The sequence below is a fragment of the Littorina saxatilis genome, linkage group LG17 (assembly GCF_037325665.1).
Source record: "Littorina saxatilis isolate snail1 linkage group LG17, US_GU_Lsax_2.0, whole genome shotgun sequence".
Taxonomy (NCBI): domain Eukaryota; kingdom Metazoa; phylum Mollusca; class Gastropoda; order Littorinimorpha; family Littorinidae; genus Littorina; species Littorina saxatilis.
The window spans coordinates 50,835,316-50,847,926 of NC_090261.1; the positions used below are offsets into that span (position 1 = coordinate 50,835,316).

General features: G+C 41.9%; 1 protein-coding gene across 1 annotated transcript in view; it reads left to right on the forward strand.

Moving 5' to 3' along the window:
* The window catches only part of LOC138953793 (H2.0-like homeobox protein), a 33,529-nt gene extending 21,141 nt beyond the window's left edge, over positions 1 to 12,388 (forward strand). Inside the window, exons 2-4 of the mRNA XM_070325702.1 lie at positions 2,010 to 2,180; positions 5,973 to 6,160; positions 10,526 to 12,388. Of these exons, the coding sequence (XP_070181803.1) occupies positions 2,010 to 2,180; positions 5,973 to 6,160; positions 10,526 to 10,954 (788 nt within the window). The 3' untranslated portion in view covers positions 10,955 to 12,388. The remainder of the gene's footprint in view (positions 1 to 2,009; positions 2,181 to 5,972; positions 6,161 to 10,525) is intronic.
* Positions 12,389 to 12,611: the final 223 nt, after the last annotated feature.

Consider the following 12,611-nt stretch of genomic DNA (forward strand, 5'->3'; position numbering starts at 1 on the left):
AACGAAAAGAAAAACAAGTCGCGTAAGGCGAAAATACAATATTTAGTCAAGTAGCTGCCATTTTTCAGCAAGACCGTATACTCGTAGCATCGTCAGTCCACCGCTCATGGGAAAGGCAGTGAAATTGACAAGAAGAGCGGGGTAGTAGTTGCGCTAAGAAGGATAGCACGCTTTTCTGTACCTCTCTTTGTTTTAACTTTCTGAGCGTGTTTTTAATCCAAACATATCATATCTATATGTTTTTGGAATCAGGAACCGACAAGGAATAAGATGAAAGTGTTTTTAAATTGATTTGGACCATTTAATTTTGATAATAATTTTTATATATTTAATTTTCAGAGCTTGTTTTTAATCCGAATATAACATATTTATATGTTTTTGGAATCAGCAAATGATGGAGAATAAGATAAACGTAAATTTGGATCGTTTTATAAATTTTTATTTTTTTTTACAATTTTCCGATTTTTAATGACCAAAGTCATTAATTAATTTTTAAGCCACCAAGCTGAAATGCAATACCGAACCCCGGGCTTCGTCGAAGAATACTTGACCAAAATTTGAACCAATTTGGTTGAAAAATGAGGGCGTGACAGTGCCGCCTCAACTTTCACGAAAAGCCGGATATGACGTCATCAAAGACATTTATCAAAAAAATGAAAAAAACGTATGGGGATTTCATACCCAGGAACTCTCATGTCAAATTTCATAAAGATCGGTCCAGTAGTTTAGTCTGAATCGCTCTACACACACACACACACAGACACACACACACACACACGCACATACACCACGACCCTCGTTTCGATTCCCCTCGATGTTAAAATATTTAGTCAAAACTTGACTAAATATAAAAAAGCATCTCATTCAAACAACTTTGCTGAAGAAAAAAAAATTATATATACTGATTGAGATGTATGAGAATGTGTAAAATTCTATCCCGTGATCTATGCAAAGAGAGAGGAGGCTGGGTGTGTGTGTACGTGTGTGTGTGTGTGTGTGGGGGGGGGGTCTCTCGCTCTTTGGCTTTCAAACTGACCACAAGAGCCAACACATAAAAAGTACCAGGCCAGTATCAGTCGCTGCACACCCTACGAACGATGTCTGGGAACAACTCTGCGCGGAGGGGTTTTGCGGCCAGTGCAGCAAAGAGAAAGAGGGACATTTTACTCGGGCTCGCGCGGCAGCAAGCACTATGTCTCTATACTAAGTATTAAAGCAACATTTTCACTCGATAAAGCTCTCTTTTTTTCAGGGGAAAAAGCCATCTTTTCTAAACTCATAAATCTGAACCAATTTTTGCTCCTTATCCCGTTGACTTCAAACACCTGTGGTGCACACGTGCAAGCGCTAATAATTCCCTCCCCTGGATTCTTCCACCTCTCACCTCCGCCGCTGTGTGGCGCGGTGTCATTTTGCTGTCAGATTATGATGCGCGCGCAATGTATACGACGTTCTGTCATCAGCGCCGCTGACTATCTGTGCCGCGCAGAGCAGGGAGGTTTGCTCCGGCTGACAAGCTGACACACTCCATGTGTTCTCTGCGCATCGTGTGTGGGCAGAAGCCGGAAGTGGGGCCAGTTCGCGGCGAGTTTTGGTTGCTTCCTTGTTTTACTAAATAGATGTTCTACTGCTACAGCGTAAAATATCTTTGGTTTTACCGTGAAGTGCAAGTCTTGATTGTATGATAACATAATAAATCATGTGTTCTGGTCTTGGTTGTGTTGTATGACTGACATTTGTAAGGAACAGACGATTGTCGGAAATAACTCAGTCGGGTTGGTGTGGGTTGTGAAAGAGTGAATACTCTTGCTTTTTCTCTGACAAAAAAAACTTCACACGTGCTCCTGTCCACGTGTGTCCGACACACCCCTCGCTAGTGATTGGCCCCTCCAATGTTTGTCCGAGTAAAAAGCAAGGGCATTCATTCTTTCACAACCCATTCAAACCCGATAGAGCGATGATGATGATGATGATGTTGATGATGATCATATTTCATGATCTTGTTTCAGAGAACAACTTCCGGTTGAGCAGCATACCGGAAGCTAGCCGCAACTTCCCGTTGTGTCCGTGTCACTCCCCCACCTGCAGCGCCCCCTCCGCCTTCCACCACACGGCCCTGACTGCTGTCCACGCCCTGCAACCCCCTCACTACCCCCCACCCTCGGGGGACGGCTTGCCGGGTAGGTGCACTTTTTTCTCTCTTTTTTCTAGCGTAGGGGTAGAATGCATATCGTTGATGCCTCATCCCACGACCCGACGGAAAACGTTGATGTACATTTGGACATAGATTATTTCCAAACGATCATCTTCAGTCCCAGGTCTGTGGCCGAAAAACTGTTTTTGCATCCTTGCCCGTATCTGTTTGCCTGTACATTCCCGTCCCTGAAACCTCTACTTAAAAAGGAAGATCAAGAAGGGAGGTTGTTGTTGTTGTTGTTGTTGTTGTTGTTGTTGTTGTTGTTGTTGTTGTTGTTCTTGCTCAGACGGCATTGAACAGTCACACATTTTTGGCTAAAAATACAACAAACAGTCACTTACTTCCTATAAAAATAACAATTTATGATCCATTCTGATGCGCATACTGTACATCGTTTTGTGACTGACATGTCCTCCTCGCTCTGTGGCTCTATATTCCATACACAGCAGTCTCTGCGTTGACTAACACACCTCAACTAATACGGTTACTGTGGTGTAATTGGTGCGACAGTCCACCAAGAAGGATGTGCACACAAAGCCTGCAGAGTAAAAAAGTAGTATCCAGGTTTGGTGCAGAAATATGAGGAGCCTGGGATCCGCGGTCTTCTCACCATTGTTGTGTGTGTGGGAGGCGAAATGAAGATGACCCTTGTTGTCTGTATGATGACAGGTTGATGGTCCTCACGTCAGCACTACGCTGCGTGAGGTAATACAGAAAGGGTTTCTATTCCCAAGCAAACTGTTTGTCTTTCATTTAAGGGGGGAGGGGGGGGGGGGCAATTTTGCATCTGAACGAGTCAAGCTTGCAGTGTATCACCACACAATTATACGGGGTTACATTAATTTCGTCTTTGAACATGTGACATGGCCGTTCGTTTGAAATGTTCTCCTTTATTTTTGGTAGTCTTTTTTAACCTGGCCATTTTGAGAGTTTGTTTTCGGGGGTCAAAGACATCTACGTGAAGCTTGACAATGTCATCGAGTCATATGTGTGTCTTGTGTCTTCATTTCAACTCGTTGAATCAATCTGAATCATAGTGAGCCAGAAGGTGTCTTCATTTTGTCCCATAAGGTTTATTATCATCAGGGAAAATTGTCTTTACAAAAAAGCGGTTTTTTCGTGCCCCTATAAAAGAGTGCCTCAGTGAAAATGTTTTGTTTTTGGTCTTGTGTTAATTAGTGGCTGCGGCCTCAGCTTCTAAACTCGACAGAGTGCAAGGCAACCATTTAATTTTACATTCTGTTTTCACTGTTTCGTCTCTGTCCCATTCCTGTCCTGAAAGTCCAAGAAATGGTGGACTAGCCTTTGGCTAGTGATTCTGAAAATGTACTAGCCAGAGAGCAAACTTCACTAGCCAAACCAACGCTTTTTTCAGCATGATGAAATTTCTACTCGCCAGTTACATGTTAATTGTTTCTACTCGCCATGTCTAGTAAAAATACTCACTCGCCACTTTCAGGCCTGCTATGACGGCTTACTAGTGCCAAAACCTGGGGGTTACCCATTATCACGTGATAATTACTAATTAACGCTGTCAGTTACTGTTTTCACTCGTTAGTTACTCATTTTCACGGGATAATTAGTAATTTTCACGGGAAAATGACTAATTTTTAGTTTTGGCACTAGCAATCCGTCAGGAAGTGAGCCAAAACTAAACATTAGTAATTAACAGGTGAAAGTTAGTAATTTTCCCGGGAAAATTAGTAATTAACACGTGAAAATGGTAATTATCAAGGGAAAATTACTAATTTTCCCTTGATAATTACAATTATGAGGTTTTGGCACTAGTAAGCCCTATGACGGCTTACTAGTGCCAAAACCTGGGGTTACCCATTATCACGTGATAATTACTAATTAACGCTGTCAGTTACTGTTTTCACCTGTTAGTTACTCATTTTCACGGGAAAATTACTAATTTTTAGTTTTGGCACTAGCAATCCGTCAGGAAGTGAGCCAAAACTAAAAATTAGTAATTAACAGGTGAAAGTTAGTAATTATTCCGGGAAAATTAGTAATTTTCCCGGGAAAATTAGTAATAAACACGTGAAAATGGTAATTATCAAGGGAAAATTACTAATTTTCCCTTGATGATTACAATTATGAGGTTTTGGCACTAGTAAGCCGTCATAGCATTCCCTCTGTGTTCTCTTGTCTTGTCTTGCTTGTCTCAAAGATTCTACCGTAGAGTTCACTCTTTTGCTTGCCTCACGGTTGTGTGGGGCTGACTCCCACACAGCTGCACACATCTTGGGGGTCATGGCAGGACCTGACCTCTGACCCCCGACACCCTCACGTGCTGAGTGTCACATGACAGTTTATATTCGCGCCGCTAAACGGTTATCGCCCTTTTACGGCCCACCGAGTGAAGGCGCTGGCGTGCAATATGGCTGCTATCTGTCAGTGGTGTTTTCTGTTGCTAGTTATTAGCGGTTCTTCTTCACAGGCGGCCATTGTTGGTGCTTGTTTGGCCAGGTCAGGGCGGAGATATATACTAGGATTTCAGCTTTCGGAGCAACGGTCGTCCGTTTGATTGCCTGGTTATCTGTGGCGGGGCTAATCTTTGGGACACACGCGGTGGGTCCGTGTGGTTATCGCTGCAAATAAAACATCACTGAACTCGTGTTAATGTGAAGAGGAAAGGCCACTTGGATTGGGTCCGTGCTGGTGATAGACTGGGTAAAGAGTACTTAGTTATTGCACCTTGGGGAACAAATGTTTCTTGTAAGGCCTAAAAAAAAAAAGGTGTGGTTACGGTAACCCGACCTACCCTATTTTTAGGGGCCGACCCTATAACTTTTTATTACATTTGTCAACAACAACAAACAACAACAAAAACGAGTGCAAAAAACGCAATGAAAGCGAAAGCGCTCGAGTCGCACACTTATTTCCCTGTCAAGTAGGTTTAATTTGTACACATTAGAAAAAAAAGTTTTAAAAAAAAGTTTTAAAAAAAAGTGATTGCCTACCTTCCTACCCTATTTTGTTTTGGCCACACCTATATTTTTTTTGGCCTAACTTCTCCACTGAACGCAGTTCATTTAGTTGTGGCCACAATCCACCGAGAGCAATGGTTCTTGTAACATCGTTAGTTGATCTGACTGTTCCAGGAACATTTAATTGAAAGTATCCCAGATTTGTTTGCCCTTCAGTTTTGAATTAGAGTACATAATAATTATAAAGTGGTCAGTCCAGCTTGTTTCAATATCTGTTCATACTATTCTGTCCCAGCCACAAGAAGCAAACCTATATCAAAAACTCAGCTTCGCGTCATAAAACATTGACAAAGCGGCCATCGGATACCAGAAGATGTTATTCATTCTGAAGAGAATAGCCTTTTCAAGTTCAGAAAGCCAGACATTTCTCAATGAAGGGTAGGCACCAAATCTCTGAAAACATTGCTGCGAAAGCGACTTCTGCAAGGGCTTCATAGCTTGTAGCTTGTAGATCTTTTGCTCAGTTTCTGTTACCACAATCAAATTTTGATTATTTACAACTACATGGGGGTATCCTGACCACCTCAACGACAGCACTTGTTGTAAACTCTTTCTCTTTCGATCATCCATTGTTTAATCCTAGAAAAACGAACGCGCGCACTGACAAACACACAGCACGTATGGACGTAGGAAATGTGACAACCATGAGTACGTGGCACTACTCAAACGAAATTTCACTGAGACAGACGCGGCACACCCCATAATTATGCATATATATATTTTAGAAAATAACACCCCATCCGGCTCTGCTTAACCCTTCCTCTTCCTCTCTCCTCTCTCAGGACCGTATTCAGTGCTGAACTCCGAAGCCGGAAACGGCGGCCATGCCAAGCGGAAGCGGTCGTGGTCACGTGCCGTGTTCTCCAATCTGCAGCGCAAGGGGCTGGAGAGACGTTTCGCTGTGCAGAAATACGTCACCAAGCCAGACAGGCGTCAGCTCGCCGCCATGTTGGGTCTTACAGACGCACAGGTATGTTGGTATATTAATAATTAGACGGACAGGAATTAACAGCAAAAGATGTTGCACTATGTTTGTGTGAGGTTAATTTAGTCTGCACAATGAAATAACGTTTTGTTTTTTTAAAAACAGGCGATAAGTACGTTTTTTCAGCTTATGTTTCTACATGTATGTCATGATTTCCCCCCAGTAATATAGACCTTGTTTGTTTGTTCGTTTGTTTGTTTCATTTTTTTTTCTTTCGAAGTGTTTGTTTATTCTACATCCTCCTCGATCGTCGCGAAATTCTCCTTCATCGTAGTCGTCACCCCCTCCTTTAACCTGCAGCTTTTTCCCCTTTTCCCCCTTTTCCCCCTATTCCTCCTCTTACTTTTCTTTCTCGGTCCATCTTTTCATCTTCGTATTAATGTGAACTTCTTTGATTCTGGTTTCCTGGACAGTTGGTTATTCGTGTTTTTTTCTTGAATCGATGTTCTGCGTAAAAAAAATACAGTTTTAAGTCTTATTATTATTATAATTCTCATAAATTGTAATAACACATCTGTAATATCACTTAAAAATATGCCCCTTCAGTCACATTATAATCGCACAATATAGCCTACCGTAACGTATTTTAATGTGAAATTCAAGGCCAGTATAGTTATGTCGGTCAGGGGACAAAGATACATACATACATTATGAAGCAAACAGATGCTATCGAAACGTTTATGACCGCGGGTATAGCTTTAATCACACACGTCTCCTCTCCAATTAAAGGGAATATTCATCACTGCTAGATTACTCTCCCTTGATCGCGCCGTTTTAAAGAGCTTCTGTGTTTACGGAATGCGGACATGCTTTTCGTCTCGAAGACTTATTATCTTTGGGGCTGACTTTTTCCACCCTCTCCTCGTTCATTTATCTCACGTCTGGCATCGGACGGTTCTCTTTGGCATCAAAAGACTCAGTTGTAAATCTTTCGCCTCTTCTCAAAAGAGCGCCTTGACAGCGACGAAACTGTTTTAAAAAGCAAGCCCCTCTGCATCTGTTTACCCATGCAGTATAGGAATATAAACACCCGGACTGCGGATTCATGCAAATTACGTCTTTGATGATAAACGAGAATTATTCGGCTCTTATTTTTTCTTGATAAATCTTCGTGAAAAAATAAGGCATAAGGGATGGGTTTTTTTGTGTGTTTGTTTTTTTCAAATACAGTCGTAGCGAACTGCGGATTCATACACATAACGCCATTGATGACAAACAAGTGATAAACGATTTTCTCGACACAGCCCTGGTGAAAAAATAAGGCAGAGGCGATGTTTTTTCCCCCACAATCATATTCGTACCTACAGTGCGGAATCATGCAAATTATGCATTTGAAATGATAATTTTTCCTTGAAAAGTCTATACGTGTAAAGAGACGTGTGTGAAACGCCTATACGTCGACTATTTAGATATTCCATAAAGGTTCCTTAAATTTCTCCTCGTGTTTGCGATCATGCGCACTACCACTAAGATCTGTCCAACCATTTAGTGCATGTGATAAGGACATTCTTTCACTGGTACACATTCCAAACATGTACAGCCTGCATGGCTTCTTTCCATGCCGTGTGTGATTTTTATTTTTATATTTTTGTGCTGAATTAATTTTGTAAATGACGCCTTTGTCAGTCTGCGAAATACATTCAGCAAAACATATATATATATATATTATATATATATATATATTACTCTGCACAGAAAGCAGCCGGGCTGTTAATTTTTGGTACGTGTCTAAGTAAATGAATGCTCTTATTACATATAAAAGCATGGACAGATATGAGGCAATGTACCTGATCCTAACACAACAAGAAATTCCTCCGAGGTAGGAAAAACACCCCCGTCCTTACCATTCTCACTGCCACCAACTGAGAAGGTTATTTCCCTTTGACCATTAATATGTCCCTCTATAAGTCCTTGTAGAATCTTAATCCACCAATAACTCCCTAACCGTGTGTTTGACTGGTCCCAAGTTTTGTAAGGACCGTCTCAGGAATGTATAGAACCTGTTCACCAAGTTTGGTGACGATCGGTCCGTTCATTCTTGAGATCTATATGCGAACACAAACACACAAACACACAAACAAACACATCGACCGAATCCTATACACACCCCTATACCGGGGGTGTAAAAACGAAGGTACCGTTTCTTAATCACACGCACACGCACGCATACAATGTAGAGTGAAACCTTCATGGTTATTTCTTGCATCGGAGCAAGATTGTAACGAAGACAAGATTTATTATCACAATGTGGCCAGACACGTTCGTTTTATAGGGAATTCGATGATGACAACAGACGTTAAAAACTAAAAGGGTTGAAACACATGAGCACGTGATGTGATGACATAAGCTAAGAGACTTTGTTTTTTTGTTACTCTTAATTAATTTATTAATTATTGTAAACTGCCAACAGATGTGAAGGAACGGGTATGCGCGTGGGAGCTTTGAAGCAAATGCGCAAGACTATCGGACGTAGATCAAATATAAAATACCGGGCGTCTTGTACGAAACGGCCGAATTAAGGGTTCGACATGAAACGACTACTTGATCCTGGCTCACTCCCCTTTCAAATCGTTCGTGCAACAACAACAAACAAGCAACAGATTTTGACAGCAAACCACAAGAATTACAACAACAACAACAAATTAAAAAACCCATGATAAGAGCAAATTTTGTAAATGCAACTAACGCAAATGAACCGAAATAGATTCTCAAAGTTTCAACCCGCTTTGCTCATTTCAAACTGACGCAAGCGCTAAAAGCAATGTTGGCAGCTGAGTTATTTTTATAAAGCCACAGGACGTTGTGTGTAATGTGCACGTGCACAATTGTTTTTAATGACGCTTGCCGATGATTCCTCCTCCTTTCATCGCGTCAGATGCAGGTAGACACTTGACATGAAACGCGCAGGTAAATTGGACAGAGGGGTAGTGGGGGGGGGGGGGGGGGGTGAGCGGAAAAGGAGGGGGAGAGGAAAGAAGAGAAATAGGGACGGGTGTGTTTCGTTGCTTTTCAGAGAAAAAATAAGTCTTCGTGACATAGGCCAGGCTTCACGCGGCAATGATGCTCAGGCATTTTGGATCTGACGACGAGCAGCTTTCGCTGAGAGCCGGAGAGAGGGGAGGGGGATAGATCAGAAAGAGAGAGAGAGAGAGAGAGAGAGAGAGAGAGAGAGAGAGAGAGAGAGAGAGAGAGAGAGAGAGAGGCAGACAGACACAGATAGACAGGCAGACAGACAGACAGAGAAGGACGAGAGAGGGAGAGAAACAGAGAAAGAAGGAGAGAGACAGGGAGAGAGAGAGAGATAGTGGGAGAGACAGGGGGAGAGAGAGAGAGGGAGGAATAGAGAGAGAGAGGGGGGGAGCGGTTGTCCTCTTCCGCGAGGAAATAGAAGTTGAAACGAAGAGTATTGGAGTTTCACACCTCAACTTGTATCATTAGAACAACCATACAATAAATCATTGCGCCAGAAATGAGAATGAAGGAAACGTTGGGTGGCAGTCCGAAAGAAAACAGATGGAAGAACACAAATAACGAAAGAAAACAGATGGAAGAACACAAATAACTGAAAAAAGGGGGGCGTATATTCAGGGGTGGGGGGGTTGGCATTATGAATAGGTACTTCGGGCTAGCCTTTAGCAAGCGTCTGGATACTTAGAGAATCTCTTTAATCACAAGGTTTTTCTTATCTTTTAGCTTCCTTTTTCTCTTATGCGAACTATAGGGAGGTACTTTGGCCCATTCTACGGTTGTGAAATTATAAGCTGAGCTGGTCTTTTTCAGTCTGTAAAGAGATTCTATGCATTCGAAGTCAAACCTTGAGGGGGTTGGGTGGGGGGGGGGAGGGGTGGGGCGATTTAAGGACAATCAGTAAAGGAATCCTCATGACAATACAGTATCAGACTCATGGGAAAAGAGCGGAAGGAAAAGGAATAAAAAATTAAGTTTCAAAGTGATGTCAAACACGACTAGAGTGTTCATTTTGCATTGATGGACGCGCTAAGTATTGCACAAAATAGAATTTTGTGTCACACCGAAACATTAGCGTTATGCTCTCCACACTGGTCAAGTTCAACTGGGAACCAAATGTGAATAAGCTTATAGCTGTTTTATTTAATTTTACCTCTGATACTCCCCCCCCCCCCCCCCCCCCCCCCCCCCCCCGTGACTAGCAGTAAAAGAAGGACTCTACTACACACTGACTCATCACGTATGTGTTGTATGTGTTCATGTTGTGTCTTATGCCTTAAGAAGATATTTTACCGAGACTGAGACGCACTTTCAATTATTTACTCGAAAATGCTCCTGTGAGTAAATATGGCCCTGAACGTTTTTAATCTTTTTGTTTTACAGGTGAAGGTGTGGTTCCAGAACCGACGTATGAAGTGGAGACATGCTCAGCAGCGTGCCAAGGTGCAAGGACAGTCCGCCGACACAGCGGAGGGGGAGGGGGACGGGGAGGGACACCCAACGGACAACGGTGGAACCTCCGAACACACAGATCACGAGCAACAGGAAGCAAGCGCAAAAAACGAAGACATTGACAAAGATGACCTCATTTCTGTGACTCCCGCTGAAGAAGACAAGATTGATGACGTCATGGGTAGACCGGTGATGTCATCACCTAGGTTCGTCGCGAGTCCCACGTCTGAACATGACGTCAGTGCTGTTGATCTCACTACGGGCGTGATCGTTGACGAGGTGGAGATGACGCAGTATGCAATGCACGACTCTGCGTCTGACCTGTGTGACAGTGAAGATGATGAATCCATTGAAGTGTGAATCATTTTACGTGGAAAACAACAACAGGAGAGTGCAACTAGCTGTATATAAATTATCCATGCCAGCAGGCATGGCCTGCGAAACTGTTAAAACGTTTTAATTTTATAAGAATGAACTCGACCGCGTTGACCCGTCGGAGAAAGTTGAGCTCATCGACCCTCACTCGCGACATGTTTTCTTTTTCCTGTAGCTGTAGCACATACAATAATCATCGTGCTTTTTTTCTCACGAAATAAAATAAAGCCTCTTGACTGTTCCCGCAGACTGCTGGAAAGTGGCACACGTCATGGTTAGAACTGTTGCTGAAAAATAGGATCACAATGGACTGTCTTCAAGATTCGTTTTGAAGTGCGATCGACTTTGCCTGATGTTCGATATTTCACTTTTTCTCTGTGGTTCGAAGTGATCAATGAGAGCAGTAATTGTTTTTACTGAACTAAGACTAAGACTTCGAGCATTGGTGCTTAAATGATGTGCCTTTACGTTTTATACGCCTCGCGCCTTTACCTGTTTGATGGTTTTCACATAGTGCAAAATTCAGTCTAACTTTATTGTGATATATTTAGATGTGCCTTGCTCACAAAACCAAAAGGTTTTAATGGAAAGAGGGTATGTGTTTGTGCATGGGTGTGTGCGTGTGTGTGTGTGTGTGTGTGTGTCTGTGTGTGTGTGTGTGTGTGTGTGTGTGTGTTTCTGTGTTTCTGTGTCTGAATGTGATACTAAAATCAGTTCCCAGCTGAACTAAGTCAATATTCAATAATCATATTTATGGGACACTTGGATCATGTAGTATTTGGCTAGGTAAACTTTAACAACACATTTATCACGCTTGTGAAATAGTCAATCCTCTGCTGTGTTTTGTTTTGTCTTGCTTTGTTCTTTTAAAAACAAGAATATGTTCATGGATTTATCATGTTCACATCGCTGTTGATTTCAAGCGTAAAATTCTGAGGTCAGTTTGATTTACAGTGCAAAGGTACATATATAATCACGGATTTATGTTTGTATTTGTGCCTTTCGTCTGTGCTTTACATGTATATTATATAATTCATCTTATTTAAATTATGGTTGTCCTTGTTTTTGCTGTCTCAACATTTTACTCCTCCTCAAAGTGTCAGTCTACTGTCCACCACTTTGTCATTCGACCGTGATCCTGTCTTTTACTTCAAAGCGGGGACAACATGTGAAGCGGCGATTTGGAACATCGCCCATTCGCCTGCCTGTCTGACATGAAGATTTGACGTATTTTTTTTTAGTGTTTAGTACATTTTTGTTAAAATAACTTTTGTGTTTCTGTTACGTGTTTTATTGTTAGACTGGTTCTTGTGCGTGTGTTTGTGTGTGTGTGATTTAAAATGTGTTTATATTGATGTTTATTTGTCCTTTCCTTTTGTTTTCTTTTGTCTGTCTGTGGTTGTTTTTCTGTGGGTTTCTTTTTAATACGGGGGGGGGGGGGGGGGGGAGGGAGTTGTATTATGAATTGTTTCTGTCTTCTTTTTATGTTCGTTTTGTTTTTGTTGTTGCTTTATCAACAGATAAATTTCCGGTTATACGTTATAGTTTGTTGGGTGTTTTTAATTTATTTTATCAGAGTGTTCCCCTTTCAACTTTTTCTTTTCAGCAGCTGTTTGACTATAGGCAGATATGGCATGAGTTA